This window comes from Pleurodeles waltl, chromosome 11 (assembly GCF_031143425.1).
Source record: "Pleurodeles waltl isolate 20211129_DDA chromosome 11, aPleWal1.hap1.20221129, whole genome shotgun sequence".
NCBI classification, from domain to species: Eukaryota; Metazoa; Chordata; class Amphibia; order Caudata; family Salamandridae; genus Pleurodeles; species Pleurodeles waltl.
Window position 1 is genome coordinate 354,464,243 of NC_090450.1, and position 27,670 is coordinate 354,491,912.

Consider the following 27,670-nt stretch of genomic DNA (forward strand, 5'->3'; position numbering starts at 1 on the left):
ATCACGACCCAGCTGACCGCCATGAAATCCATGGCGGTAAGTACTATCAGTGCCAGGGAATTCCTTCCCTGGCACTGATAGGGGTCTCCCCCATCCCCGCTTCCTCCCCCCACACCCTCCTGCCACCCCCCAAAGGGGGCAGGACCCCCCTCCCCACCTCTACCCGCAACATCACAACCCAGACACACACCGTCCACGCATGCATACACTACCAACACACATACCCGCACACATATCAGGCATTCTGACAAATATCTTGCGAGAAATAGGAAAACATTAATTTACATGACAGACAGGATGGTAAAATGTTGAGCATAGTGCTTTGTTCAAGTGCTGCAGACAAATAAATGTTTTGGAGGTGTGAAAAAACAACTGAGATATTCAGAGATCCTGTCTGAAGGAGCCAGAAAAAAGAACTGACTCTCACAGGCAAACTGCCACTATTATGTATTCTGGGCTGGAGTGTTTGTGGTTCTTAAAGGCACATGCATCTTTCTAACCTTCTCTCAGTGTTAGCCTACTAGGCCACATTTCTCCTCATGCTTGATGTATAGTGGTAGCCTTTTTCCATGACAAAATGTTGTGCATTCAAAGGCTATTTAATAACTGCAGCTACTTTTCTACAGCATTCAGAAGGAAAATACATCTCTGACAGACCACACTGAGACTATGGAAAATGATTTTAATTGAGGAGCATTCTCAAATTACATTTTCTTCAAAATGTAAGTATATTAAGGAAGGCGTTCCAGGGTCTGTGCATGCTGCTGGGAAAATATTAAATGTTTATGACCATCAATAAACATCCTACGATGCAGAATGTCAGTTTCCATGCATTTTTTCCAATACAGAGTATAAAATGCTTTTCGGTGTCAAAGTTCATGCATGACTAGTAGGATGCAAGATGTCTGCAGACTTAGAAATAGCATGATCTCCATGACTAGCACTCTCATGTCCTGTTGAAAAAATTGAATAATCTTGTGTATGTCTGCTATCCTCTGAGGTGAAGAAAAGCACTGAAACAAGTGGTTACAATACTGACCCTATAAATTGTAGTAATTGAGATTTGGGCTTGTTTGAAAAAGCCAGGTCGAACAGAGGTGAGACTGTTGACTGCATGTGGTGTGACACTAGCTCTGGTGACACAGTTTTGATTACAAAGTTGTTCAGGTACTGGAAAACTGAAGTACCTGACCTCCTGAGATGGGCCCTAAGCATTGCCATCAACTTCGTGAAGACTTGAGTTGTTGATGTTAAGCCAAAGGGGAGCACTGTAAAGTGGGAGGGCGTAAAAAACACTACAAAGCGCAAGTACTTTCGATGAGACTGGAGAAAAGAAATGTGGAAGTATGTATCCTGCAGGTCGACTGACACTATCTAGTCTTCAGCTTCCAATGAAAGTGGCACTTCAGCTAGAGTCAGAATTTTGAACTTCTCATTTTTGAGAGGAAGATATTCAATTCCCTGAGATCCAAGATTGGATGCAAACCATTGTCCTTCTTGGGAAAAAAGGAAAAGTGGCAATAACATCCCTGTCCCTTTTCCTGCTCTGGCACTAGCTCCACAGCTCTTTTCTGTAGGACTGCTTCCACTTGTTGCTGCAGGATAGAAAAGCGGTCCATTGGAGGGATTAAATCACAGGTGGGATGGAGGCTGAAACCTGAAGAAACAGAAAGGTGTACTATTTGGAGGACCCACTTATCTAAAGTAATGGCTTTCCAGGCTGACAGAAAGGAGGACACTGACTCTCCCACAGGCCTCATGTTGGCTTAAGAAGACAAACTAGGCCTGTTTCCCTGGTGGTGCAGGAAACAAAGAGGAGAAGGCTTGCTGGAAGGATCCATGGCCCTTACCTCTGGCTCTACCCATATACTGCAGACCAACAGGTAGTGGTGCTGCAGCACCTGGGGAGGGTGAGGTTGGCACAGGCGAAAGGAGAAATTCTTGGTGAAACCCTACAAAATCTGAAACTGAAGGTAGCCTCTCTGAATTTGAGGCTGCTGGAGATCCAGAGATTGGGCTGTGCCCTTGCAAGCTTTGAAATGATCCAGGGCTGTGTCACTGTTGTCTCCAAATACCCAAGCTCTATTGAGTGGGAAATTCATGAGGTTAGCCTGTACATCGTTTGAGAAGTCAGAAGTCCAGATCCATGCATGGCAATATACTTTGAAGGTGCACCCTCGGAGCAAATAGCCCCCACCCTGCTCCTCCGGACATGAATTTATCCAAGAACAGAAATGACTAAGGAAATACAAATAAGAACAAAAGTTCACCGAACAGACCTGACTAATAAACCTATGCAGCAGTCACCTCCAAAAGAAATTCAACTACAAGAAACAGCAGTGTCACACATAGATTTGTGGAGAAACTTGTATGAAGGCCTCCATGTTGAGATAAAAGTCTCTGAGTCAAAATAGCTGAGGACCTACAAGACGTTAAAGACAAGTGGCAGAACTGGGCCCTAGAGTAACATCTTTGGAAGAAACAGAAAGAAACTGAGATGATGCAATAACAAATTCAAACCTTAAAGGGGCCAGATTTTGGACTACAGACACACTTGGAAGACCTTGAAAACTGCTCAAAGTGCAAAATATAACAATCAGAGGGGTAGCAGAGGGTGTAGACATGGAGGAGTGTGTATGTCTTCATTCAAAAACTGCACACCCTCAAAGAATGAGGACACAGTACTGGATTGTACACATCAAGCGGGACAAAGAACACAAAGAGAAAATATTCCACCATCTTGAGATGTGTCCAATATTTTCAACAAAGGGAAAGTGTTATGAAAGCATCCAGAACTGTGGGTCTGATTACATATGATGGCAATCAGCGTTCCCTCCTTCAAGATCTTCTACCTATAACTCACCAAAAAATATCTGGACTTCAGACGGGTGACGGACTTCCTCTGGGAAGAACAGATCAAATACAAATGGGGCCCTGGCATTCTGCATCATATTTATGTGGGAGGGATATATGCAGCAACTAACTTCAGTTTTGGAGGCCTAGTGCACCCTCTGAACTGGGAGACACCAAGTGGAGCTGGATCAAGTAGGTTGGTTTCACTCCAAGTCAGCAGGAAGGAGTAGTAGATATTTCACCACCAGGTAAATACCAACTTACTCCCGAAGCTGGTATCTGCCCTGCAGTGTTTTCTGTGTGAGTTGTGCACAATACAAATACACATGACTGCTTTTAAAAAAAAAAAAATTATTGTTTTAAAATTTGTTTTAAACACCCCCCTCCCTGCTGCCCATGCTCACCTTCCCACCATGATGATGGGCATTTTGCAACTATAACTGCATCGATGTTTACTTAGGCGCTGCAGTGCAGGTGCCAAAAAGAAGATCAGCAGGATTGGTGTTGCCAAAGTCCATATACTCGGTGGTGAAAGACCCCACAGATGGCAGAAGGTACATAAACAAAGAAGTTCAAAATGAACAGCAGAAGTGATGTGATGAATATCGAGCGGAAAGCCATTATTTCCCCACTACAAGATACCAGTTTCGCTCCTGGTTCCCAAGAGAGCGGGAGGACATGAGTCTGCATATGCAGGAGACACAGAGTATTGGACTGCTTATAATTCATAGCAAGTATTGGGAGATGGGCACGTGGGGCGAGAAGGAGCAAATCACTCTCAGGACAGGAGAGGTTGTATGGGACCTTTACTTTTAAGCATTATTGGCATGGAAGTTTGAATAGGAGAAAGTGCATAGCTCCACAAACCAAATGTTTTCACCGGGGGGGGGGGGGGCAGGGGGAGGGGGGGCACTTTGAAGTTGCTTCAGTGAGAGAGTTAAAATGTGTCTTCTAAATGTCTGTGGTTTATTAAAATGTTCTTATAGTTCGGGGTTGGTGAGGGGTTTCCTCATAAATCTACATGTATACTTGCACACAAGCACTTCATAGCTTCCAAGACCAATACATCTATACCTAACCTACAGTTCAAAACTGAGCTCATTTAACATTAAAGAGAGAACTCTCCCAAAACAAACACAACATTTTGATTTATGTAAAGCAATGTGACCTGGACCATATATTTCACCAAGTGACCCACCTACTGCACAAAGACCTTTTCAGAATGAAGACCGTCCAATGCAGTATTGGTCAGTGGGTTGCTCCAAATGGGCAGGGGTTGGGATCTTGGATAAGAGTAATATGGAACAGGAGAAAGTAACAGTGATGAGGGACCCAAAGAGATGCTTCCAAAAATGTGCACTTTCAGAGGGCCCACTTATCCACCACATATTTATCAATAGACTAACAGAGAGCGCAGCAAATGAGGTTATGAGGCAGAAACCATTATCACGCAACTGGACTCAAGATGGACTTTACTTTTATAGTGCCAAGCAGGAAAGGACACCATTCTGGAGGTGTCTCGGCCATTTTGAATTGGCAAGCCAAAATGAATGTAATTTAAATTCACAATATCCAAATAATATCTAGAAAGACACAAAAAGGGCGAACAAGAGTACTAGATAAGAACTCAGAAGATGACCTTCCTGACCACAGTATAGGCACAAGCCTTGCTTATGCCACATTGCCTCTTCTTCTTCAATTAAAGGACTTTTACTGAGACCCATCTGCATGGGCTCATCTTCAGGATGGAAAGACTTTGATGGCGTCTTGAACAATTGTCTAACGGCAGCTTTAAACAATGATTGTTTGCGCCGTTCCATTCACCTTTTCTGAAGGCGATTGCCCTTCTGAAAGGTTAGCTGAATACGATCTTGTAGAGAGGCTTGTCCAGCAACTCTAGCGAGTTTGTCTTTTAATCCATTTTGAAATAAGCTGAAGAAGGTGAAGTCCATCCAATCAATTGAACTTGAAAATATATATAAATATGAAGATCCATGGAAATTTGGCTGAGCTCCAACATTTCCTCTTGAACAGAGTACTTAATGCCTTGATGGGCAAACATTTTTTAATTCCTTTAGAAATACTGGAAAGTTGTCCAAAAGTCGACTGGCGTTTGAAACTAGGATCCTGGCCCAAGCCAAGGTGTTTCCTGTGGTATTGCTGACAATAAAGCCCACCTTAGACCTATTGGAGGCATAAATGTGGGGCTCAAATATAAAATGTGCACAGTATGTGTCCAAAAAGGTAATCAGTCTCCCTGAGTTGCAGTCAAATTTCAACTCAGCCAAGGGAGGATTCAAGAAGCCTTGATGCAGAGCAGCAACGGACAGACATAACAAGGCATTTTTATTGGTTAGAATTTGAACCTGCAGCATTAAGGTTTCTACAGCTGTCAGTAATTATTGGACCTAATCCATTTCTTGAATGGGAATGTGTCACAACTTGTCAAGATTGGGTCTTCTAGGTGAAGCTTGTAGTGTCTTCTTGGTACATAGATACAGCCATTAACCTCCAGAGGCATTGCCAGATTGTAGCTCGATGTCTAGCAATACACCACAAAATAAATCCAGCAGGAAGGGAAAAACAGGAGACCAGGAAGAATCTTCCAGCTGACCAGGCCAAACAGCAAGGTGAAGAGCAGGAGAACTACAGGAACTGGAGAAGGAGGAGAGTTCATGGAGGCCAGTGAGCAAGCAACAATGCAGAAAAATTGTGACACCAATGGACTCAAGATGGCCTTCCCTTTTATTGTACTAAATATGATGTGACACCATTCAGGAGGTGATTTGGCCGTCTTGGATTGGGTAGCCAAAATTAATATAACTTCAACTCACAGTAACCACATAATATCTACCAGACATAAATAAAAATATAGAACTGCATATTATTCCAATAAAATATAGCTTAATACATTCAATGGAACAGTATCTTCCTGCATGCGGGTCACCACTAAATTGACATGCAGGAGGAGTCACTCCAGAATGATATGCACAGAGAATCACGTTTTTTGACTGACTGACTTTTGAAGCAAGGAATCAATTTGAAGTGTAAGCAAGATGGAAGTTGTTGCAAGGGTTAATGGCCCAATATATTCCAAAGCCAGGACCCCATAACAAACTAAGCATTATAATATATGTGGTAATTCCATCAGGCTATAGCAACCAAAAGCCAAGTCTAATACAAATGGAGGAGAGACTGCTAAAACCCAAGGCACTGGGAACAATATCACCTATTCATTCATGGAGTAAGTGAAATAACAGAAATGTATTAATGGGAACCTCACTCTTCATGCAAGCTTTGATTCAATGAATGCAGAATGTGCCAATCCCTTTACATGCACAAATCAAGCATACTTTTCCACAATGCTGGAAAAGAACAGAGTTTTTAACCTCTCACGGTGGGTCAGAATTCTAAACGCTCAAAAGAAAATATCTATCTATTGAACCAGATGGTAGGATTAGCTGTATGTCTATACACAGAGATTGTATGACAGCTACCAAAATCCCAATAGCCCAGTGTAGGAAGTTGGCTCTGTATGCACTATTTCAAAGTAAGGAATATTATGCACAGAGTACAAGGGTTCCCCTTAGAGGTAAGATAGTGGCAAAAAGAGATAATACTAATGCTCTATTTTGTGGTAGTGTGGTCGAGCAGTAGGCTTAACAAAGGAGTAGTGTTAAGCATTTGTTGTACATACACAAGAAATAAATGAGGAACACACACTCAAAGACAATTCCAGGCCAATAGGTTTTTGTATAGAAAAATATATTTTAAGAACCACAGGTTCAAATTTTACATGTAATACTTCAAATGAAAGGTATTGCAGGTAGGTACTTTAGGAACTTTGAATAATCAAAATAGCATACACAGTTTTCAAGTAAATCACATATAGCTATTTTAAAACTAGAGACACTGCAATTTTCAACAGTTCCTGGGGGGAGTAAGAGTCAGTTAGTTTTTGCAGGTAAGTAAACCACTTACGGGGTTCAAGTTTGGGTCCAAAGTAGCCCACCGTTGGGGGTTCAGAGCAACCCCAAAGTTACCACACCAGCAGCTCAGGGCCGGTCAGGTGCAGAGGTCAAAGTGGTGCCCAAAACGCATAGGCTTCAATGGAGAAGGGGGTGCCCCGGTTCCAGTCTGCCAGCAGGTAAGTACCCGCGTCTTCGGAGGGCAGACCACGGGGGTTTTGTAGGGCACCGGGGGGGACACAAGTCCACACAGAAAGTACACCCTCAGCAGCACGGTGGCGGCCGGGTGCAGTGTGCAAACACACTTCGGGTTTCCAATAGAAATCAATGGGAGACCAAGGGGTCTCTTCAGCAATGCAGGCAGGCAAGAGGGGGGGCTCCTCGGGGTAGCCACCACCTAGGCAAGGGAGAGGGCCTCCTGGGGGTCACTCCTGCACTGGAGTTCCAATCTTTCTGGTCCTGGGGGCTGCGGGTGCAGAGTCTTTTCCAGGCGTCGGGATCTGGGAGTCAGGCAGTCGCGGTCAGGGGGAGCCTCGGGATTCCCTCTGCAGGCGTCGCTGTGGGGGCTCAGGGGGGGCAACTCTGGCTACTCACGGTCTCGCAGTCGCCGGGGAGTCCTCCCTGAAGTGTTGTTTCTCCACAAGTCGAGCTGGGGGCGTCGGGTGCAGAGTAGCAAGTCTCATGCTTCAGGCGGGAAACGCAGTTGTTTTAAAGTTGCTCCTTTGAAACAAAGTTGCAGTTGTGGGTGAACAGGGCAGCTGTCCTCGGGAGTTTCTTGGTCCTTCTAGAGCAGGGCAGTCCTCTGAGGATTCAGAGGTCGCTGGTCCTGGGGAAAGTGTCGCTGGAGCAGTGTCTTTAGAAGTGGGGAGACAGGCCGGTAGAGCTGGGGCCAAAGCAGTTGGTGTCTCCGTCTTCTCTGCAGGGTTTTTCAGCTCAGCAATCCTCTTCTTCTTAGGTTGCAGGAATCTGAGTTCCTAGGTTCAGGGGAGCCCCCTAAATACAGAATTTAGGGGTGTGTTTAGGTCTGGGAGGGCAGTAGCCAATGGCTACTAGCCCTGAGGGTGGCTACACCCTCTTTGTGCCTCCTCCCAAGGGGAGGAGGTCCCATTCCTATCCCTATTGGGGGAAATCCCCATCTGCAAGATGGAGGATTTCTAAAAGTCAGAGTCACCTCAGCTCAGGTTGCCTTAGGGGCTGTCCTGACTGGCCAGTGACTCCTCCTTGTTTTTCTCATTATCTCCTCCGGCCTTGCCATCAAAAGTGGGGCCGTGGCCGGAGGGGGCGGGCAACTCCACTAGCTGGAAAGCCCTGGGGTGCTGTAACAAAGGGGGTGAGCCTTTGAGGCTCACCGCCAGGTGTTACATTTCCTGCAAGGGGGAGGTGATAAGCATCTCCACCCAGTACAGGCTTTGTTACTAGCCACAGAGTGACAAAGGCACTCTCCCCATGTGGCCAGCAACATGTCTCGAGTGTGGCAGGCTGCTAAAACCAGTCAGCCTACACGGGTAGTTGGTTAAGGTTTCAGGGGGCACCTCTAAGGTGCCCTCTGGGGTGTATGTTACAATAAAATGTACACTGGCATCATTGATACCAAACTTCCCAGTTTTCAGTGTAGCCATTATGGTGCTGTGGAGTTCGTGCATGACAGACTCCCAGACCATATACTCTTATGGCTACCCTGCACTTACAATGTCTAAGGTTTTGCTTAGACACTGTAGGGGCACAGTGCTCATGCACTGGTGCCCTCACCTATGGTATATAGTGCACTCTGCCTTAGGGCTGTAAGGCCTGCTAGAGGGGTGACTTATCTATACTGCATAGGCAGTGTGAGGTTGCCATGGCACCCTGAGGGGAGTGCCATGTCGACTTACTCGTTTTGTCCTCACCAGCACACACAAGCTGGCAAGTAGTGTGTCTGTGCTGAGTGAGGGGTCCTCAGGGTGGCATAAGATATGCTGCAGCCCTTAGAGACCTTCCCTGGCATCAGGGCCCTTGGTACCAGTGGTACCAGTTACAAGGGACTTACCTGGATGCCAGGGTGTGCCAATTGTGGAAACAAAAGTACAGGTTAGGGAAAGAACACTGGTGCTGGGGCCTGGTTAGCAGGCCTCAGCACACTTTCAAATCAAAACTTAGCATCAGCAGAGGCAAAAAGTCAGGGGGTAACCATGCCAAGGAGGCATTTCCTTACACCCAGTGTATCTGCTTATGAGCCATCAATGAATCCTATTTAGCACCAACAGGCCAAACATGATTGGAAGGGGACTGAAGGCAACATGTAGCTACAACATAAACATGCTAAAATACCTTGCTCATTGCAGTGAACAATCAATTTAAATAATAGTCATACACACACTACACACATTTGTTGGAACACCATCATGAGCTATTTCTCACCTATTTTAGGATGAGACTATGGCAACAACAGGGCAAGCAATCCATAAGCAGAGTTGGAGTACGAGAGAAGAAAATAATTCTGCTAGGATTACTCACATATATTCTGTTACTCTACTATATTAGGCAAGACATGGTGTCTGTGACTTTAATTTAAAGAAAAAAAAGATTACCTATTCTATGTACAAGAGTTCTCTTGTGTTGATCCAATAATATCACAGAACATAGGGAACTTACTAATACAGAAATACGAGTGAATATTAGGAAACTTAATGGAAAGAAGGAAAGCATATTTAGAGCAAGATGGAGGAAAAGATTAGAAATGGAAAACATTCAGTAATTTAAAATTAATATTTGTTTAATGAACTAAAAGTTGTTTATAAGGTAGTTAGATGATGAACAAGATCACTGAAGAACAAATTACTTACCTTCTCTGGAAGATACTCTATAAAGCTGCAAAGTCTACACCTTTTGGCTTACCCCAAGTGCAAACAAGATCCAGAAACAATTCCAGCAATTACTCCCTTGTGCTTATAGGTGGTACAATCAGACTTCCCAGCAGCCTCACCTCACCCTCAAGTGATGGTGCGGGCCATACTTCGGTACCACCCCTGTGTGCTGATGTCAGTTGTTAGCAAAGCATTCCACACCTTTAGACTTAGAGTGTCAGTGACAGATTGGAAATGGTAACAGTGTGCACCATTTGACGTGGAACATTACCAACATCTAGAGCTCCCCTCCAATGTATAGGGAAGATGGTGAAAGTGAGTACCAGAAAGAGTTACTGAAAGTATACACTTCTAACCATTTTCTAAATACCAAAACAGCATCTCTCAAAAGTATGAGGGTCTGAGGAGTGGGCTTCACACCCAAACATCCTTCAGGACAGGATGGACAAAAGAACCCTCTCTGTGAGCCTACGGCTCAAGACAGTACTGCCTGGTGAAGGTGTGGACAAATGCCCATTGAGCCGCTTGGCAGATGTCCAGCACCATAACACCACTGGCAAAGGCTGTAGTGCCGCTCTGGTAAAATGAACCCACAGGATGGTTCTTTTGAGGCAAGGCATAGCACATTGTATACAGACAGGAATACATCTCAACAAGGTCTGTTTCTGGTTTGTCATTCCCCACAAAAGTTGGTCATCTACCCTGTGCTGATTGGTCCGATCAATATAAAAGCTAAGTGCTCTCTCCTAAGTCCACCCTGTGAAGTCTCTCCTCTTCCTTAGATGTATGTAGCAGAGAGAAGAATATGGACTGCGTGATAGACAGCCCCACATGAAAGGGTAACACCATAGGCCGAAAGGACGCCCAAGCTGAAGCACAAGCTGGTCCAGAAAGAAGGTGGCATTGGTTGGTTGCACTGACAGCACCCGACGCTCACTAACATGGCATGAGGAAGACAACCTTAAGCGTCAAACGAAAATTCTCTGGAGCACACCAAAAAATATAAAAGATCAATAGCATCAAGGATTATCACAACAGTCAGAAATTGTGTATTTGGACAGAAGGTCTTATTTATAGCATTTAGAATCCAAGAATAGTCCAATGTTACAATCAAAAGTGAGGTAGGTAAACCATCATCCAGTATGTTGAGGTGTTAGGGACATCTAACTATGTATATACAGTATACGTATAAGGTGTACATACAAGTCTTGATGCATATAATTCTTTTGTCATATATGACCAGCAGTACAATATCCCTACCAAGTGAAGATGCGGTACTTATCTTCAGTAACCCTCTTCTGGTAGAGACTAAGCACTGATTATCCACCCAATCAGACTGGATCTGGACATTTTTTAAGCAGCACTTTTGCGTGCCGAGTGAGTGGCACTGTGTAACTCCTTACCAATGATATGTAGGGCCCATATAGACACTATTCAGGGCGCTATTGTCTGTTATTTTCTAGGAAGTTCACACTTCAGAATCAGAGCCCCAAAAAACAAATTGGCTTTTACCAATGTGTGGATTTCTAGTTTTGGGATCTTATTATTGGGTATAGCCCAATCCACAGAACTGGGAGGATGGGATGGTCGGTGAGGAATCTGTGGTTAGATAGTGTTTCTATCAGAAAGTTTATTATCGAAGGTAAGTAACCTTTTCATCTGAAAGAGACTTCCAACTGCAGATCCCTCACCATTTGAATAGATACAGAACTTTAGCTATTAGAAGGTGGGTCTGAATTGGCTACACCAAAAAATCCCATAGGACCGAACAGACAAAATGCCCCTTTCGGCAATCCTGGCTGTCCAGACAATAGTACCTTGTAAGCTTATGAAGTGGCCCCCACATAGCCGCCTGGCAGATATCCAGGACAGGAACTCTGCATGCCAGTGCAGTGGCAGCAGCTTTGGCCCTGGTGGAATGAGTTTGCAGACCTTCTGGAGGCTGCTTTATGGTCACTGCCTAGCATATCTTGATTCAGAGTATGATCCAACGGGAGATGGTCCTCATCGCAACCACCTTGCCTTTTTTCACACCACAAGGTGTTCTTTGGTATGATCAATGTAAAAACTCCAAGCTCTTTTGGGGTCCAATTGATGGAATCTCTCCTCTTCCTTGGAGAGGTGAGGCAGAGTATAGAACTTCACAGGGCGATGGTTTGGACAATGAGGAATGGTGTCACAACTTTAGGCAAGAAGGAGGCTCGCACCTGCAGAACCAATTTGTATGGGAAGAAAGTGGCATATGGCAGACTGACACAGGCTCTGCAGCTCACTCACTTGCCGAGCTGATGTTATGGCAACAAGGAACACGGTCTTGAAGGTAAGAAGCTGAAAAGGACAGCTGAAAAAAGGCTCAAAGGGAGTCCACATAAAATATGTGAGGACCAAGCTAAGGTCCCACGGTGGCATGACAAAAGGAGAGGGAAGAAACAAGTGATGGAGACTTTTAAAAAACATTCATCACAACTGTTTTTTTAAACAATGAGGGCTGCTTCTGCAACCACAAAAGGTGGAAAGAGCCGAAAGATACAATTCACCTTGCCAGGCGAGAGACAAAACAAACAACAGACGTCAAATAACTGGTGTGAGCCACACAAAAATACTAATTTGCTTAACAAAAGGAGTATACAGCTTTTGTCAAGGAACTCCTGGCTGCCAAGATGATATCAACCAGCTCTGGAGTAAGGTCAAAGGTGATCAGCTGTCACTGCTCAATTTCCATGCATGAAGGTGGAGATTATGAAGGCCCGATGAAGAACCCTGTTGCATTGTTGCAAAAGCAAGTCCTTCCTGAGGGTCAGGCTAATTGGAGGACAGGTGCTCAAGCCCAGGAGCTCTGGATCCCATCCTCTCCGTGCCCATGCTAGGGCCACTAGGATGATTTAGGTCCTGTAGGTCAGAATCTTCTTAAGAATTCGGGGTACAACAAGTATAGGCAGGAGGGCATACATAAGTCCTGAGTCCACCCTAGAAAAAACGTGTCTCGTAGCAAATGACACCTTAGAAACTCCAACACATAGAACTGCTGACATTGTATGTTGTTGGTGGTGCCGAGCAGATCACGGTTCTCTTTATTCACCGAAAATACATTGGCCCACCTCTGGGTGTAACTGGCACTTGTTATTCGTCAAGGGTTGACAGCTGAGCTCATCTGCTGTGACATTCAAAGATCCTTTTATCTCCACCTCTCCAAGATGGTCACCCCCACCCAGAAGGGACGTATCAGTTAACACTGTCAACTTTGGTTGGGATAGGTAGAGAGGTCTGCCGCTGACTCATTCACTGTCCAGTAACCACTAATGCAGATCATTTGCAGTCTGTTTTGAAACCTGGACACGTTGGGAGAGGTCCCCTTGATTTTGGGCCCACAGAAACTTCAGGCTCCCCTGTGTCACCTGGTTTGCTTGACTAGCAGGAGGCCATCATTCCCAGCAGCCTCAGAGTCCACCTCCCTGAAATCCAGGACAGAGGCTAAAAGATCATGATTATATCCTGAATGTCCTGGACTCTCTTTTCTGGGGAGGGGGGGCGCTAGACCCAACCGTGTCCAGGGCTACTCCAATGAAAGGAGCGTCTGCGAAGGAGTCAAGTTTGAGTCTGGCACATTGATATTGAATTCAAAGGACGACAGGAGTTTCGATGTAGTCTGGAGGTGGTGGTTAACGGCCTGGGGCGAGCCCACCTTTAACAGCCTGTCTTCGAGGTAGGGAAAGACTGGGACCCCTCACCTCTGAAGATGTGGTGCCACCATAGCCTTCACTTTCATGAACATCCAAAGGGCATTGGTGCGAACAAAGGAGAGCACAGCAAACTGAAAATGCTTCTGTCTCATTGAACTACAGTTAGTACAAATGGGCCTGCAGGATGGATATATGGAAAAAAGGGGTCCTGGAGGTTCAACTCACCATCCAGTCTCCAGGGTCCAGGGCAGACAAGACCTGGGCCAAAGTGAGCATATTGAATTTGTCTATCCAGAGGATGACATCGAAAGGGTGCAGGTATAAAATAGGGAAAGGGCCTCCATCCTTCTTGGGCACCAGGACATTGCAGGAGTAATAACCACGGCCCACTGCTGTTGCAGGCACCCTCTCAATAGCCCCTTTCAATAGCCCTTTGGTAAAAAGGGCTTGCACTTCCTACTGTAAAAAGGAGAGATGGCCCTCTGTCAGTTGGTCTGGAGATGGTGCACAGTGCGGCGGATTGCCCAGAAAGGGTAGGATCAATAATATGTCCTTGTGGATACCCTCACAAGACCACAGACCTAGATCGCCATATGTACCAGGGATCTGCTGCTAGATGCCTTGGCTGCCAAATAACTAACCGTGAGGCGCCTTAGGGGTGTGGTGCTGGTGCTCGTCGTGCACGTGGGCCTCTCATTCCCTCTGGACGCCCTAGAGACTGGAGTTCCAGAGAGGGCCCTCCCACTTTTCTATTGCTTGCAGATGCCTTGTGACAAGCTCACCCACATGTCTCTCCCCTTTCTGTTGCGTCCCCTCGGCTACTGTACCAGGATAATTGGCCTCATTGGCCACCCCAGGTTCCCAGTTTGCCAGAGAGTTTTTTAAATTGGTTTAAGCTCTGCATTTCGGTTCCGATCATCCCTGCAGAACAGATTAAGTTTTTGAAGCGTTCACTAGAGGACTGCGCTTCCCTGACCCACTTCCCTCTGTTGGGGACTGCACCTTGAAATTTAGAAATTTGTTTAACATTCGTCCATTGAGATGCTTCATTGTGCTTTATGATATACTGTCTTACTATGAAGATACTATTTCTCTTGCTGCAGCTGCTGAACTATCTGTTGATATATGAGCTCCTAACTGCTGATGTTTTGATCATTGCTGTTTCACAACGAAAATGGCAATAAAAAACTATTTTTGTTTAAAAAAAAAAAATCAATGTTATGGCCTGCCAGCCCGGCAAGAATCATGGGATCCTGCCTTCAAACAGGTGGCTGTGCACAACAATAGGCACACAAAAGGGTTTGGCAGGTGGGGCTCTTGGGGCGGCAGTGGATTGAGTGAATTGCTGACCACAGGGGCAGTGGGTGACGCTGCTGGGCACCTTGCCGAGGCACAATTGGATGTCAGTATGGTGTGCCTCTGCTGAAACGCAAAAGGAATTGTAGAGCTGATGCAGATGGCAAAGTAGGGCAGGTAAGCCCAGGAAGTGTGCGGCCAGATGGGATGGCAAATGGCAATGCTGGTGTCAATGGCTCACCTGATGGAAACAAAGGTATCCAAGTCACAGCGAATTGTGAACTTTGCTGCCTCCTGACCATCTGTATGACTTGGGTCAGAACAGGCTGGAAATCTTCCAGAACACCTGGGAGGATCTGAGCCACCGAATCCCTAAAAGCATGGGAATAGCAGCCCAGAAGGAAACTGCCATTCACAGACCTGAGGGCAAGCTGGTGGAAGAAAAAAATCCTCTTCCCAAAGGTGTCCATGCATTTGGAGTTCTTATTGGGAGGAGTAGTTAGAAAGATTTCATGTTTGCCAGACTAATAAACACCAGCACCACCAAGCTTTCAGGGGATAGGTGCTGAAATAAAAATGCAGGGTTCCCTGGGGCAGTGCGGTATTGTCTTACAACCTGGAGACTGACTAGTGGAGAAAGAGCAAGGTTTGGCCCAAGCCCCTAAGAAAGTATCTGTGAATGCCTCATTCAAGGCTGGCCGGGGCTCAGTAGAGGTTTGCCCCGGCAGGAGCACTTCCGTCAAAACATTCGTTTTGACCTCCAAGATGAGAAGCTGAAGGTCAATAACTTTGGCTGCTCTACTGGTTACCACTGGATAAGATGCACTCTCCTCAGCGGCAGGTCCTGGGGGTGAGAGGAATCCCAACTCAGGGGGAATGTCAAGGCCATTGGCTTCTTGGAGGGCATCATACCAATTTTTCTTGTGGTATGGTTGCCATACCTCATCACCTGCATCATTATCGCTGTCCAAATCCATACCAAATAAGGAATGCAATGTATGTGTTCTTCCTTGTGAAGGTCTTAAGTCAAGTACTGAAGTTATGCTTTGACTGAAATCAAGCACAGCCTCTGTCGGGGTCATAACGGTGCCAAGTCAGATTCAGAAAATGCAATGGGCTCCTCATCCTCAGGCATCGATGGAGTCAGTATCAGCGCAGAGGCTCCGGGAACTGGTGTGGTGCCGGCAGTGGAATTGGTGCAGAAGCAGGGGGAGGCCCACTGGTGGATTTGGAGGGTCCAAGTGGCTCAGAGGGTGAACCCACTGATTGTATCCCAGAAAGAAGGTTCCTCGGCTTCTTGGGGCCTGAAAGCACAAGTCAGTTACAATGCAGAAAATTGGTGTATGGCTTACTGAACTCTTTGAACTACCTCGGTGTCGCAGACAGCCCCAGAAAATCTGGTTGTGCTAGCGTAAGGTATGGGATGGGATCCGAGGTCGACCGACTTTGGGAGCAAAATTGAGAGGTGTTGGAAATGGTCCTTTTTGCAGGGTCATCCCTAAACTTTTTGCCTTCTTCCTCCTATTTTCTTCTGACCAGTTTTTGTTGGCTTTAGGACTCTGGGCACTTTACCACTGCTAACCAGTGCTAAAGTGCACATGCTCTTTGTGTAAATTGTATTGGTGATTGGTTTAGCCCAGATTGGCATATTTGATTTACTAGTATGTCCCTAGTAAAGTGCACTAGAGGTGCCCTGGGCCTCTAAATCAAATGCTTTTAGTGGGCCTGCAGCACTAGTTGTGCCACCCACATGTGTAGCCTTACAAACATGCCTCAGACCTGCCACTGCAGTGTCTATGAGTGCAATCGTGCATTGCCAGTTCGACCTGGCAAGTGTACCCACTTACCAGGCCTAAACCTTCCATTTTCATACATGCAAGGCACCCCTACGGTAGGCCCTAGGTAGCCCCATGGGCAGGGTGCAGTGTATGTTAAAGGTGGGACATGTACTGATGTGTGTTACATGTCCTAACATTGAAAAACTGCTAAATTCAGTCTTCACTGTTTCAAGGCCCATCTCTCTCATAGGTTAACACGGGGGCTGCTTTTAAATATTATTAAAGTGCAAATTCCCTTTGAGAGCAGATAGAACTGTGGAGTTTGGGGTCTCTGAACTCATAGTTTAAAAATACATCTTTTAGTGAAGTTGGTTTTTAGATTATTAGTTTGAAAATGCCACTTTTTAAAAGTAGGTACTTTCTTGCTTAAACCATTCTGTTTTTGAATTGCCTGTCTGGGTCAGTTTGACAGTTGGGCTCTTTGTTTGTCAATCCCCTCTAGACAGTGAGACAAAGGGAGCTCGAGTAGAACCTGCATATCCTGATGAGCCATCTGTTCTAGAGTGGTGGGAGGAGTGGTCCCATACACCTGAATGGGCTGTGCCTGCCCTCTCACAATGCAGTCTCCAACACCCTGGTGTTTGTCTGGGGCCTGGCCTGAGCAAGGCGGGATCTTTTCAACAACAGAGACTTTCTTTTCAATTCAAAAGGTGAGGAATCTGTGGTTAGAAGTGTATAACAGAAAACAAGAGTTATGATGGATATCAGGAACAGCCAACACGTGTTTCATCAATATGAATTTTTAAAGGCTATTAAGAGCCACTAAAGCTTAGAAGAATAACGGTACTGCAAGGAAATGATATCAGTTATAAGTTTACTATGAGCTAGACCAGCAATATTGAGTCTGGTACGGAAAAACAGCTCAAGAATGTCCATTAACGGTTGTGCTCATTATGCAGTGAATTCCAGGAGTATGGCATTACGTGTGTCGCAATTTCGTTTGGAATAGGCTGCGGTGTGTCTTTTTGTAGTGTCAGTAAACACAGGGCAGAATAAATAAGACCTTTCGGTGAATTATGACATTTCTGACCTTTTTTCTTTTTTTTTTTTTAATTTCCCGTAACTATTGATCTTGAATACTTTCTTTTGTTTTTTTAATTTCCCGTAACTATTGATCTTGAATACTTTTTTTATGCGCTCCTGACAATTTTTATTGTAGTTTGAAAGCAGTTGTTTCCAACACTCTGCAACCTTTTAGTAGCAAGGTGATGATTCAAGAAGTACCCACTGACAGTTGTACTTGCATTTTTGATATGCTGTGTTCATGTACATGTAGCCAAAACGTAATGGTGATGTTCCGTTAATTATACTCATTGCAAAGTTGACAATCTTATCTAAGAGTTAATAACATCAACAAACATCTGTGCTGAAGCTCGAACAGCGTGCTTATTAAGGTAAAAAACAAATTAAGGTCACACTGTGACATAACGCCCATGAGGAAAATTATATAAAACTCTTTAAAAAAAAAAAAAAAAAAAAATGCATCACAACTGGTAGCTTAAAAGAGGGATGGCTAAAGAGGCAAACAGGCAGAAAGGGGGCAAAAGAGAACCTTTGACAGTGCCCACAGCAAATTCTTGCTGGGCCAGAGACTAGAAAAACAATAAAATCAGAAAGTTTAGTCTGCAATTGATCAACACAATGGTTCTTGCACCAAACCACAAACTTTGACCACTGCCCAGAACAGATGAGTTTGTGGAAGGTGGCAAGCCATCAAGATAATGTGCACCACCTTCTCAGGTAGATTGAATCAGCTCAGCAGGTTCTACTCAATATCCATGCATGGAGATATAAGTTAGGGAGGTTCGGGTGTAAACTCTGCCCTGTTATTGGAAGAGCGGTGTGGGGGTCTACATGCTCAGATTCAGCAGGTTGGAATACAAGACCTTTCAAGCCGGGTCCAGGCTATCAGGATCGGCTAAGCCCAGTCCCGCCTGCCCTTCTTCAGAACTCAATGAAGCAGGAGCAGAGGCATAAACCCACAAAGGAGACCAGAATCCCGTGGAAGGTAGAACCTGTCCCCAGGGGAAATTTTACACTGGAAGTTTAGAGAGAAAAAAGATTAACATGAGCATTTTCAACAGCACCAAAAAGATCTTCCAGAGGGCGCTCCAGAGGGAGGAAATAGAAATGCCTTGAAATATCTCCAGGTGTCAATGTCAAAAATAGCTATATGGTATCTGTTGAGCTCATCCACCTAGCAGGTCAGGAATCCGGCTAGATTATTGGCCATCAGGGAAATCCCTTGAAGTTCCAAACAGCAAAAATGTTGGCACCTATTGGCCCAGCATACATGACCACACCATCCCCTCCTTTTTAATGTACCATATGTTGTCCATCAAAACTACACAGGGCTGCCTCTGATGGAGTGCAGAAAGGTCATGACAACCAGCTGATGGCACACAGTTCCAGAAGGATGATGTGATGCCTCTGTTTCAGTGGAGAACCAAGGCCACTGATCTAACCTTGTGCTGCTGGCTATGCAGCTCACAGTTCAAGCATTCACCACCACTGTGAGCTCTAGATAGGATAGGGAGAATGTCCTACAACACTTTAGATCAGCTTCCTTCATTTATCATTGAAGGTCCTGGGCTACAGCATCTGACATGAGGATGTTATCCATGAGATACCCACCCCTAGTGCTGAGCCCATTGAAGCACCAGCAGGAAACTCAGGGCTCGTACCAAAAAGCTTCAAAACTACCTGAGCAGACACCATGGATCGTATACTGAAGGTCCTGGATGCTCCACAGGGGTGGAAAGGCTTTGAATGCCAGTGTGTCTGAACTGTACACATAAAATGAGTCTTCTGCACTAGCCAGAGGTGGGTTTTGGCTCATTGAGGGAAAACCCCAAGAAAGACAAGAACAAGCCTGTTCACAGGTGGTCTACAAATATAAGGGAAAAGCCCACTACTAACAGCCAGTCATTCAGAATTGGGAAGACATGCTCTTCTGAACTGCTAGCTTGCCCATGATCACCTCCATCACCTTTATTTACACATGGTGAGCAGAGTTGAGAACAAAGTGCAGAATGGTGAACTTAAACTGTTCCTTTCCCACAATGGATCAGAGGAAACACTTTTGGGGCTACAGGGCAAGTACATGAAAATGCACAGTGGCCTACAAGTCCAACAGGTCCAAGGACAACATCCAGACTCCACCGGTCTACAGCAGAGAGATTCAGGGCCAAAGTTAATATTCTGAATTTGCCTTTCTGAAAGAAAGTATTCAAGAACTGCAGATCCAAAATTGGCCTGAGTCTACCATCCTTTTAGGCAGTAGAAACAAAACAGCAATAACACTCACTGCCCCTGTTCTTCTTGGGCACAATTTCAACTGCCCCATGGACCTTCAACAATCTAACCTTTCTTTCCAGGCATGGCAATGAATAACCACACTAGTTCCCACAGAACAGGCTACATAGACTGTGGAGTCCAGCCCAATGTGTACATTGTTGCTTTCTATTTATTGTGGACTGACAGTGCAATGTATTTTGAAACTCCTAAGGGGGAGTGGGGAAGATCCCATTTGCTTTGTGCAGCAGAATGCATTCAAAGATCGTAAAGTGAAACTGGAGGAGGAGAACACTATCTTGCCAGGTGCATCATTGTGTTCAGACGCTCTATTAGGTGGAGCAGTAGGAAAGGCATTTGGGTTTACTTTGTTGTACCAAAACCTGCACTACATGACTTTCCGATCATGGGCGGAGAGTCAAAAGACTGGGTTGACCTAAGCCGGCCTGTGCCACTTAGATATGGAGTGCCTTACTGGAAGCACCGAGAGATCAAGGCTTTGCACATGCCACTGAGTGTCTGTCGAGACTTCACTGAAGGGCAGTAAAGGCTCGGAATACAAAGGGCTAGGTTTCAAAATTTCAGTATGTAGATGAATCTCAGTTACCATAGTTGGCAACTACAGTTCAAACACCTTTGCTGCCATGCCTTTTATTACAATAAGGAGACACTTTCCTCAGCAGGGGACCCTAAAGAGGAGTTCAATTCAATGTTTGGCGAAGAATCAAGACCAGTGCATTTTGGAGGTCTGGGTATAATCCTTCGTTTGTATAGTAAGGGGCAGCAAACCGCCAATCCCCTTTTCATGATCCCCACTATGTGCAGAATCCGAAGTTCCTGAACATCTGGGTCTGAGCCGATAAGGTTACTTGTCACTGAAGATACTGGTGCCAAGGCAGGCAGTTTCGAAGAGACCTCCAATACCAATGGCTGTGCCTTGGAAATTTCATAGCAAGATACTGATTGAGAGCTAGCTGAACACAGCTCCAGATCCAAGGTCAGTGTTGTGAATGGATACAGGGCTGGTGTCTCTGGAGCCAAGGCTGGCACTCACCCGACAAGAACATATGTGACCTTCAGCAAAGGAGTGGAAGAAAAGCCTGGTGCATGTGCATGGGCCAGGCAGAGGCCCAATAGGGTCAGCTAGGACCAGGGAAGTCAGTGTGGCTGGGTGACCTGGTGAATCTATGGGGCTAGAAGGTGCAAGAGAGGGACCTGAAATCATCCAGAAGATCTGAAGCATTGCCACCTTGAAGGCGTCAACCTGCCACAGAGTAAGGGATGGACTGGCAAACTCAGGGTGCATGGTCTTCGGCTGTGGAATTAGATTGAACTGGACAAATGGTGCAGAGTATTGTTTTAAGAGGGCATACAGTGCAATTTCTCCCTGGATTGAGCACAAAGCGGGGAGGGGGGCTCCCAACTGGCCTTTTTGTGTTTGTGCTAAGACTTGTCCTACAACTTTGTACTAGACTTACCAAGAATGAAGACCTGAACTGTGACAGTGATTTCGTTTCCTGTGCTCTGCAACAAAGCTTTGCCTCCCACTCCCCGATGGCCTTCAGATGCATCAAAGAGCATCTGTCGTGACTTTAAATCAAGCTTTGATCTAAGACATCAATGACACATGACACCTGTGTTTATGGCCGACATCTGCTTCCTGCAGGGGATCATGATTTGGAACCCGACATCTTTGGTGAAAAATCCTTAGCACACTGTAAAAAATACATTGCTTTGAAGATCACTAAAGCTCTGATACAAGTTTAGGTGCAAAGTTCCAGGTACACATTGAAGGGCATGGGAAAAAAATAATTTACGTCTGCCTTTCTCAAATGGGGATAGAGCCAATGTGGTTCTAGTAAGGATACACAAAGGTATTGAGAGATGGAGATACTCCTCTTACCACTGGACAGAGTGCAGGGGGTGGTGGGTGAGAACGCATCTGAAAGGCCTCCCAAGTCTGGGGCAGATGCAAAAGGAATGTAGAAGTTCTCTTCAGTTTCAAGGACGGAGGCCTCAAAGTAAAAAATGGCAAGTTGGGGGCAACTATCATGCAGGCTGTCAATGAATGGTTACCTCTTTGCGAATTGATTCTCGTCCAGCCTCTGTCTCCATGATTCTCTGCTTTAGTTCTAGAGCTTCCCTGCGGCTCTGCTGCTCTTTCTGTTCATCCTGGAGTACCCTGGCTTGCAGCTCCGACACCTCGTGACTCCACTTACTGGTCTCCCCACCAAGCGTCTTCACCTGCAACAATTACACTTATTAAAACCATACTAATGATAAGTGGAATTAAATCAAGATATTCCTCAATGATTTCTCACTTATTAATGATGGCCAACAGTCACACTGTTCTTAATGGAAGTTAATGACCACAGTATTAAAAACTGGGATCAGTGAGTACATCATTATCAGTGTGAGAGCACAGTCACTGTATCATCAATGGACACACATTGTCAAAGGAGACAATATTATGAACCAAAATGATCATACCATTATCATGTTTATTACTAAATCGGTTTTGTCTAAGCACTGGCATCTGGATGAGTAACTTGGGAAAAAGGTACAGGACATACAACATAAAGTCTTAGGCCCCACAACACTTTCAGGAACATTGTTCTCTCAGCAATCTTCCCCCACTGACATTTCACCAGCTCAGATCATCCACAAGATACACTGTCTTAGCAATAAGATTAGGATGTTCTGGCCAATAATAGATCAAGTCGATAACATTTACAAAGAGTGGTATATGTTATGGATGATAAGAGGCAAAAAATACAAACACACGTTGACAAAGCTAATAGATTTGTCTGCATTTTCAGTTATTAGGCAGACCTATAGGTAATGCTAAAGCTGCCAGGTGTGCTGAATTTGTATCTAAGCAGTAGCCCACTGGCAGAAGCAGAGTTGCTACAGAGTGTGCTGAGTGGTCTGCTGGATTCATGCAGTTGAAAGTGACGCCAAACGGTCATTCTTCTCATGGAAAGTATAAAAGGGATGGCCATTTGCAAGCCTAGTATTTAATTTGTTTTACTGTAATATGAACCAGTATATGTTGCTTGAAACAAATATGAAGAATTGAATGTGACAAAAATTGTGATGATGGAGTGTACTTTTCAGATATAAAATACTCCCTCGTGCACTGCAAGGGGGACCCACTTCTTAGGAGGTGCAATGGTATCTCAAAAAGCAAACAGCGGAAGGTGAGAAATTAATGCACTGTTGCAGTTATCCAAGATGTGACTAATGCGGTCTCAAAGTAATGGCCCAGGGTAGCTGACTTAAACAACACAATGGGGGTCATTACGACCTCGGCGGTCTTTTCAAAAGACCGCCGAGGCCGAGGGAGACAGAATACCGCCATTGCCGGCGGTATTTCTGTCTCCCTATTATGACATTTCCGCTGGCCCAGCGGACGGTAACAGTGTTACCGTCCGCTGGCCCAGCGGAAATGTCACATCAACATTGAGCCAGCTCGTAATAGAGCCGGCGGCAATGCTGACGTGCAGCAGGTGCAGTAGCACCCGTCGCGCATTTCACTGCCCGAAATTCGGGCAGTGAAATGCGCCACGGGTCTATGCCTGGGGCCCCCTGCACTGCCCATGCCAAGTGCATGGGCAGTGCAGGGGCCCCCCAAGTCCCCTTACCGCCAGCCTTTCCATGGCGGTGTGTACCGTGATGGACAGGCCGGCGGTCGGGGAATCAAAATCCCCAGGGCAGCGGTGCTTGCACCGCTGCCCTGGGGATTATGACCGCCAGGCGGAATCCTGGCGGGAAAATGGAGGGGCCGGCGGTATGGCAGTGGCAATTCCGCCATGGTCATAATTGCTGGCGGAACAACGCCAGCCTGTTGGCTGTGTTACCGCCAACATACCGCCGGCCGCCAGGGTCGTAATGACCCCCAATGTGTGAAGGGTTTGAACCAAAGCCAACTCTGTATATTGTAAACAATAGTTCAATAAAACAGATTTGTTTTCACGTCAGTTCTAAAAATAGTACGTACATTTAACTTTTAATAAATATTTACAAACGTGAATGTTCGAGAGAAGTAACAAAATAAACAGATAAAAGTTGAACTATAATTAATAAATAATGCCTTCGTACATAAGGAGTTGACCTTTAAAATCAGAGACGTCCACTATAGATCTAGTAAGGAGTGATCAGTGGCAGACTTTTCCAAGAATCACTCATAGGTACAGGTCTGTGACATGCCACACTGCCTAACTATGCCCCAACCCTAATAACTTTCCTATCTACCTGTTTTTAGCCTAATGAACGTTTACTTTTTGAAATTGCTATTTATGCAAGCATCAATTCATACCACAATAACACAAAATTGATCTCCTAGATTCAGGCAATACCTGCTACGAGTACAGCTGTTTGTTTCTGAGAAATCATCTAATTACCTCCTCCCGAGCCTTCGTGTTCTAAATCTTAAGATAACATCACACTGCAAAGGCCAATTCAATTAATAAAATGTATTATGTAGCCAGGCAGCTGTCTCTAGCAATCACAAAGTATCAGCTATATAAGATAAGATAATCATCATAGACCAAGTTTCATTGATTGTTTTCGTGTGCACTTGGGGAGATCAATTAAAAGAAACTGGGAAGTATCTATGCCAAAAGGGGACCAAGAAGTTGAGAGAAATTTCAACATTAGCACCCAGGTGAACTTTTTTTAGGGGGGTTGGCTCTCAAAACAATTATAATCTGGAGCTCTGGCTTATCAGTGAAAGGAAACACAATTATAATTGAAAGCAAATAAGCATAAAAACCTATGCATTAAGATTGTCAAGAGTACCCTTGAAATGGGAATTGTGTGCCCCAATAAAATTCAACGTCCACACCCTCATTAATTGCAGCCATTCAGAGGTGCACAGAGAACAAAAGAGACCAATATACATGCCATAATTAATAGAGCATAATAATCACACACTAGCAAATGGTGGCCCTAATGAATATTTAGACATATAATGAAGATGAGGAACATGCGTGTGCAACTGTGCACGCACAAAAGCGCAGACCCATACACAGAGTGGGAAAGAGACAACAGGATTACTGAACTATAGAACACTGCGACCTTTGTATTTTGCCCAAAACAAGTCTGTCAAAAATCTCAGAGTGAACTTGAGGTCAAAAGGCCTTAGTTTCCACCCATTTTTAAATTGTGTTTTTAATGAATTATTATGGCTATCTCTGAGAGAAAAACCAAGGGCCATATGTACGAACACATTTTCCCATAGACACAGAACGGTTAAAACCCTTTGCTACATCTGGCCCCAAATTCCTTTCCCCTGCTTCCTTCCATCCATGCACCTTTTCAGAATATTATAGTTTCCACTTTCTTGCCTGATGGTGCACTATCATATTTCAACTTGTTCTGGCCGATCTTTCCCCTGAAGATGAACTACCATCCCTCAGTCATGTGAGGCATGACACATTTTTTTTATTTTTTTTTTAAGTCTCAGCAAACTTGTTTTTTGAGACAAATACTTGGCAGTGTCAGGTTGGGAGAATGGAAGGCATGTGGAAGATGGCACAGATGAGGCCACCACAGACTCGGAATCTTGTAGTCCTGATATTACATTCCGGTTCAAACATTACCTAGAATGCGACACATGGGCAAATAATGGGAATGCCAGGACCATCAACTGCTTAGCTGTACATTCAATGTTCTTTGAGAGATGTTACAAATATCTTCTCATGTTTTAACTGCAAGAGCCATAACTATAAGTCCACTGTTGAATTACAGAGACTGTCTCGCTGACGCCTGCTGTGTATGTGACAGGCTTTCTCTGCTTATAAATTATACAGAGATTTATAAACCACAGGTGACCTTTGGGATGTACTAACGAGGCTTGCTCACTCTGCTGCCTTATGATTGCTGAAAGAAAATACTCACGCTCTCGGCAGAGAAATTACCATCAATGCCCTCTATGGCTGTTGATTCTGCACTAAACGTAAGTTAAGATTCCTCAACTCCCATTTCCTAGGCCACAGGACTCAACTGTAGCCCAGTTGACTTAATAAAGTTCAGTGGTTTTTATAAAACTGGAATTTCAGAAAAGCTCTATCCAACTTTGATAAACATCCTGAAAGAACAGGAACTGTTCAACAGATCACTAGTAAGCAAGCGCAGAGTTATCAAGTGCTGCTGAGCATCCACAGTAGTGCGGCTAATGACAACAGAACATCTCTCCTTTCGTAAACTAAAACTTAACATATGCTGATTGTTATTTTTAAAGGTCTGCAACCCCTAAGCCCAATTGTAGGTTGGACAACAGTAGAGGGTTGGTGTCAATTAAAAACGAACAGCTGGAGGCTGGGAGCCGATGGGAATACTGTGGATAAAGGTAGAAATGTTTTGATGACGTACAGGACAGAATTTGATGTGAAGATAAGTGTCAAAGTATAAATCAAAGGAGGAGAGGAGGTCTCAGGAATGAATGGAGAGTTAAGGCTGGAAGGAGGGGGATACGCTGAGGACTGAAGCCAAAGGCATTGGATAGATGCAATGGAAGGGACTCGTGGGTAAAAGTGTATAATGGAACAGACACAGAAGTTGGGAAAAGGGAGTGGAGAAGGCGGGGGTGGAGGAAAGGAGCAACATGTAGATGTGCCGTTTCCTGTGAAAATACACAGTCAAAACCAGCACAGGCCTAACTACCTAGGGTGTCACAGGAAAACCGGAACTGTGAAAAAGGAATCTACTCTGCACAGGTCTGCAGATAAATGTTAATAAGTGAGGGTTATAGAACTTTAAAAAGTATTATTCAGAAAACAAACAAAAAACATATAGAGGATCCTAGAGGCAAGATTGTTGTTTTTTTGTTAACCTCTAGGGCACACTTTCGTTTTAGTCACTTAAGCTAGGCTGCGTTGAGGCTCATTTGGGGCCTGAGAGTGGTGGTACCTTTGAGCTGTAGCTGGTGGTGTTACAAAGGCAGATAATCCATGACTGTATGAGGTTGGGGGAGGGGGGGTCTGGATTCCAAAGGCATAGTGGGTGGGGGGGGCTCTTTGTATTTCGCCCCTATTAGTGGGGGCAACTCAGAGTCTGGGATAAAATTTGTGATAGACTTTGGATAAGCACCTAAACCTCCACTTTACACCACTGTTGGGAAAAGCCAATTTCAGCCTGGGTCTTGAAATAGCAAAATTTGACACTTCGATAGAAGGAGGTTGGTTCCCATTAAGGAAGTAATCCATCACGTCCTATGATGCTATCAAAGGGACTTTGTATTCCCTGAAATAGAAAGTTTCTACTGTTTTAGCTAAGACATGGGGCACTACAGGGAATGATTAAATCTAGGGTGACAAGATGGCTTACCCCCTTGAGAAAGTACTCCAACTATTCACCCCCACACCTCATTACCTGATTCTGTCTCCAAGCTTTTACAGACTCTGACTAAAGGGAACCCCAAAAACACACACCTGTAGGAAGTCTGCATTTTCAGCATGGTCACACGCTGGATGCAACACCTCTTGCTGGATCCTATATTTGTGCTGCATTAAATCTTTATGCATTTTGACCTTGCTAACCAGTAATAAAGTCCCTGTGCTCCCCTTTAAACATGGTTGAATTGGAATATTTAATTTACCTCCGAGTCCTTAATGCAAGGTGTACCCAAGGCCCTGGAAGATAAATGTAATTAGTGGTAGTGCAACCAAGGCTTCAGGCTTACTCTGGGTAGCTGTACTGGAGCAGTATAAAAATGGCTTATCATACTAAACCCTTTTGACAGGTCAACCCCTGTTTCAAATATTAACAGCCTTGCCTTTGTAGGCCTTGGAGTCCACAAGGCAGGGTGTATGATATTTAGAAGTAGGACATGTAGAAATTGAATGCTAACATGTTCTTAAAGCGAGTAGCACCCAAAAGCTAGTTATCACTGTGGC

The 27,670-nt window shown here is 44.8% G+C and overlaps 1 protein-coding gene across 2 annotated transcripts in view; it reads right to left on the reverse strand.

Annotated features, from left to right (window-relative positions):
- The window catches only part of CROCC2 (ciliary rootlet coiled-coil, rootletin family member 2), an 878,259-nt gene that overhangs the window by 313,067 nt on the left and 537,522 nt on the right, over nucleotides 1-27,670 (reverse strand). For both annotated transcript variants that reach the window (XM_069213663.1, XM_069213664.1), the window contains one exon: nucleotides 21,849-22,016. In XM_069213663.1, the coding sequence (XP_069069764.1) occupies nucleotides 21,849-22,016 (168 nt within the window). The remainder of the gene's footprint in view (nucleotides 1-21,848; nucleotides 22,017-27,670) is intronic.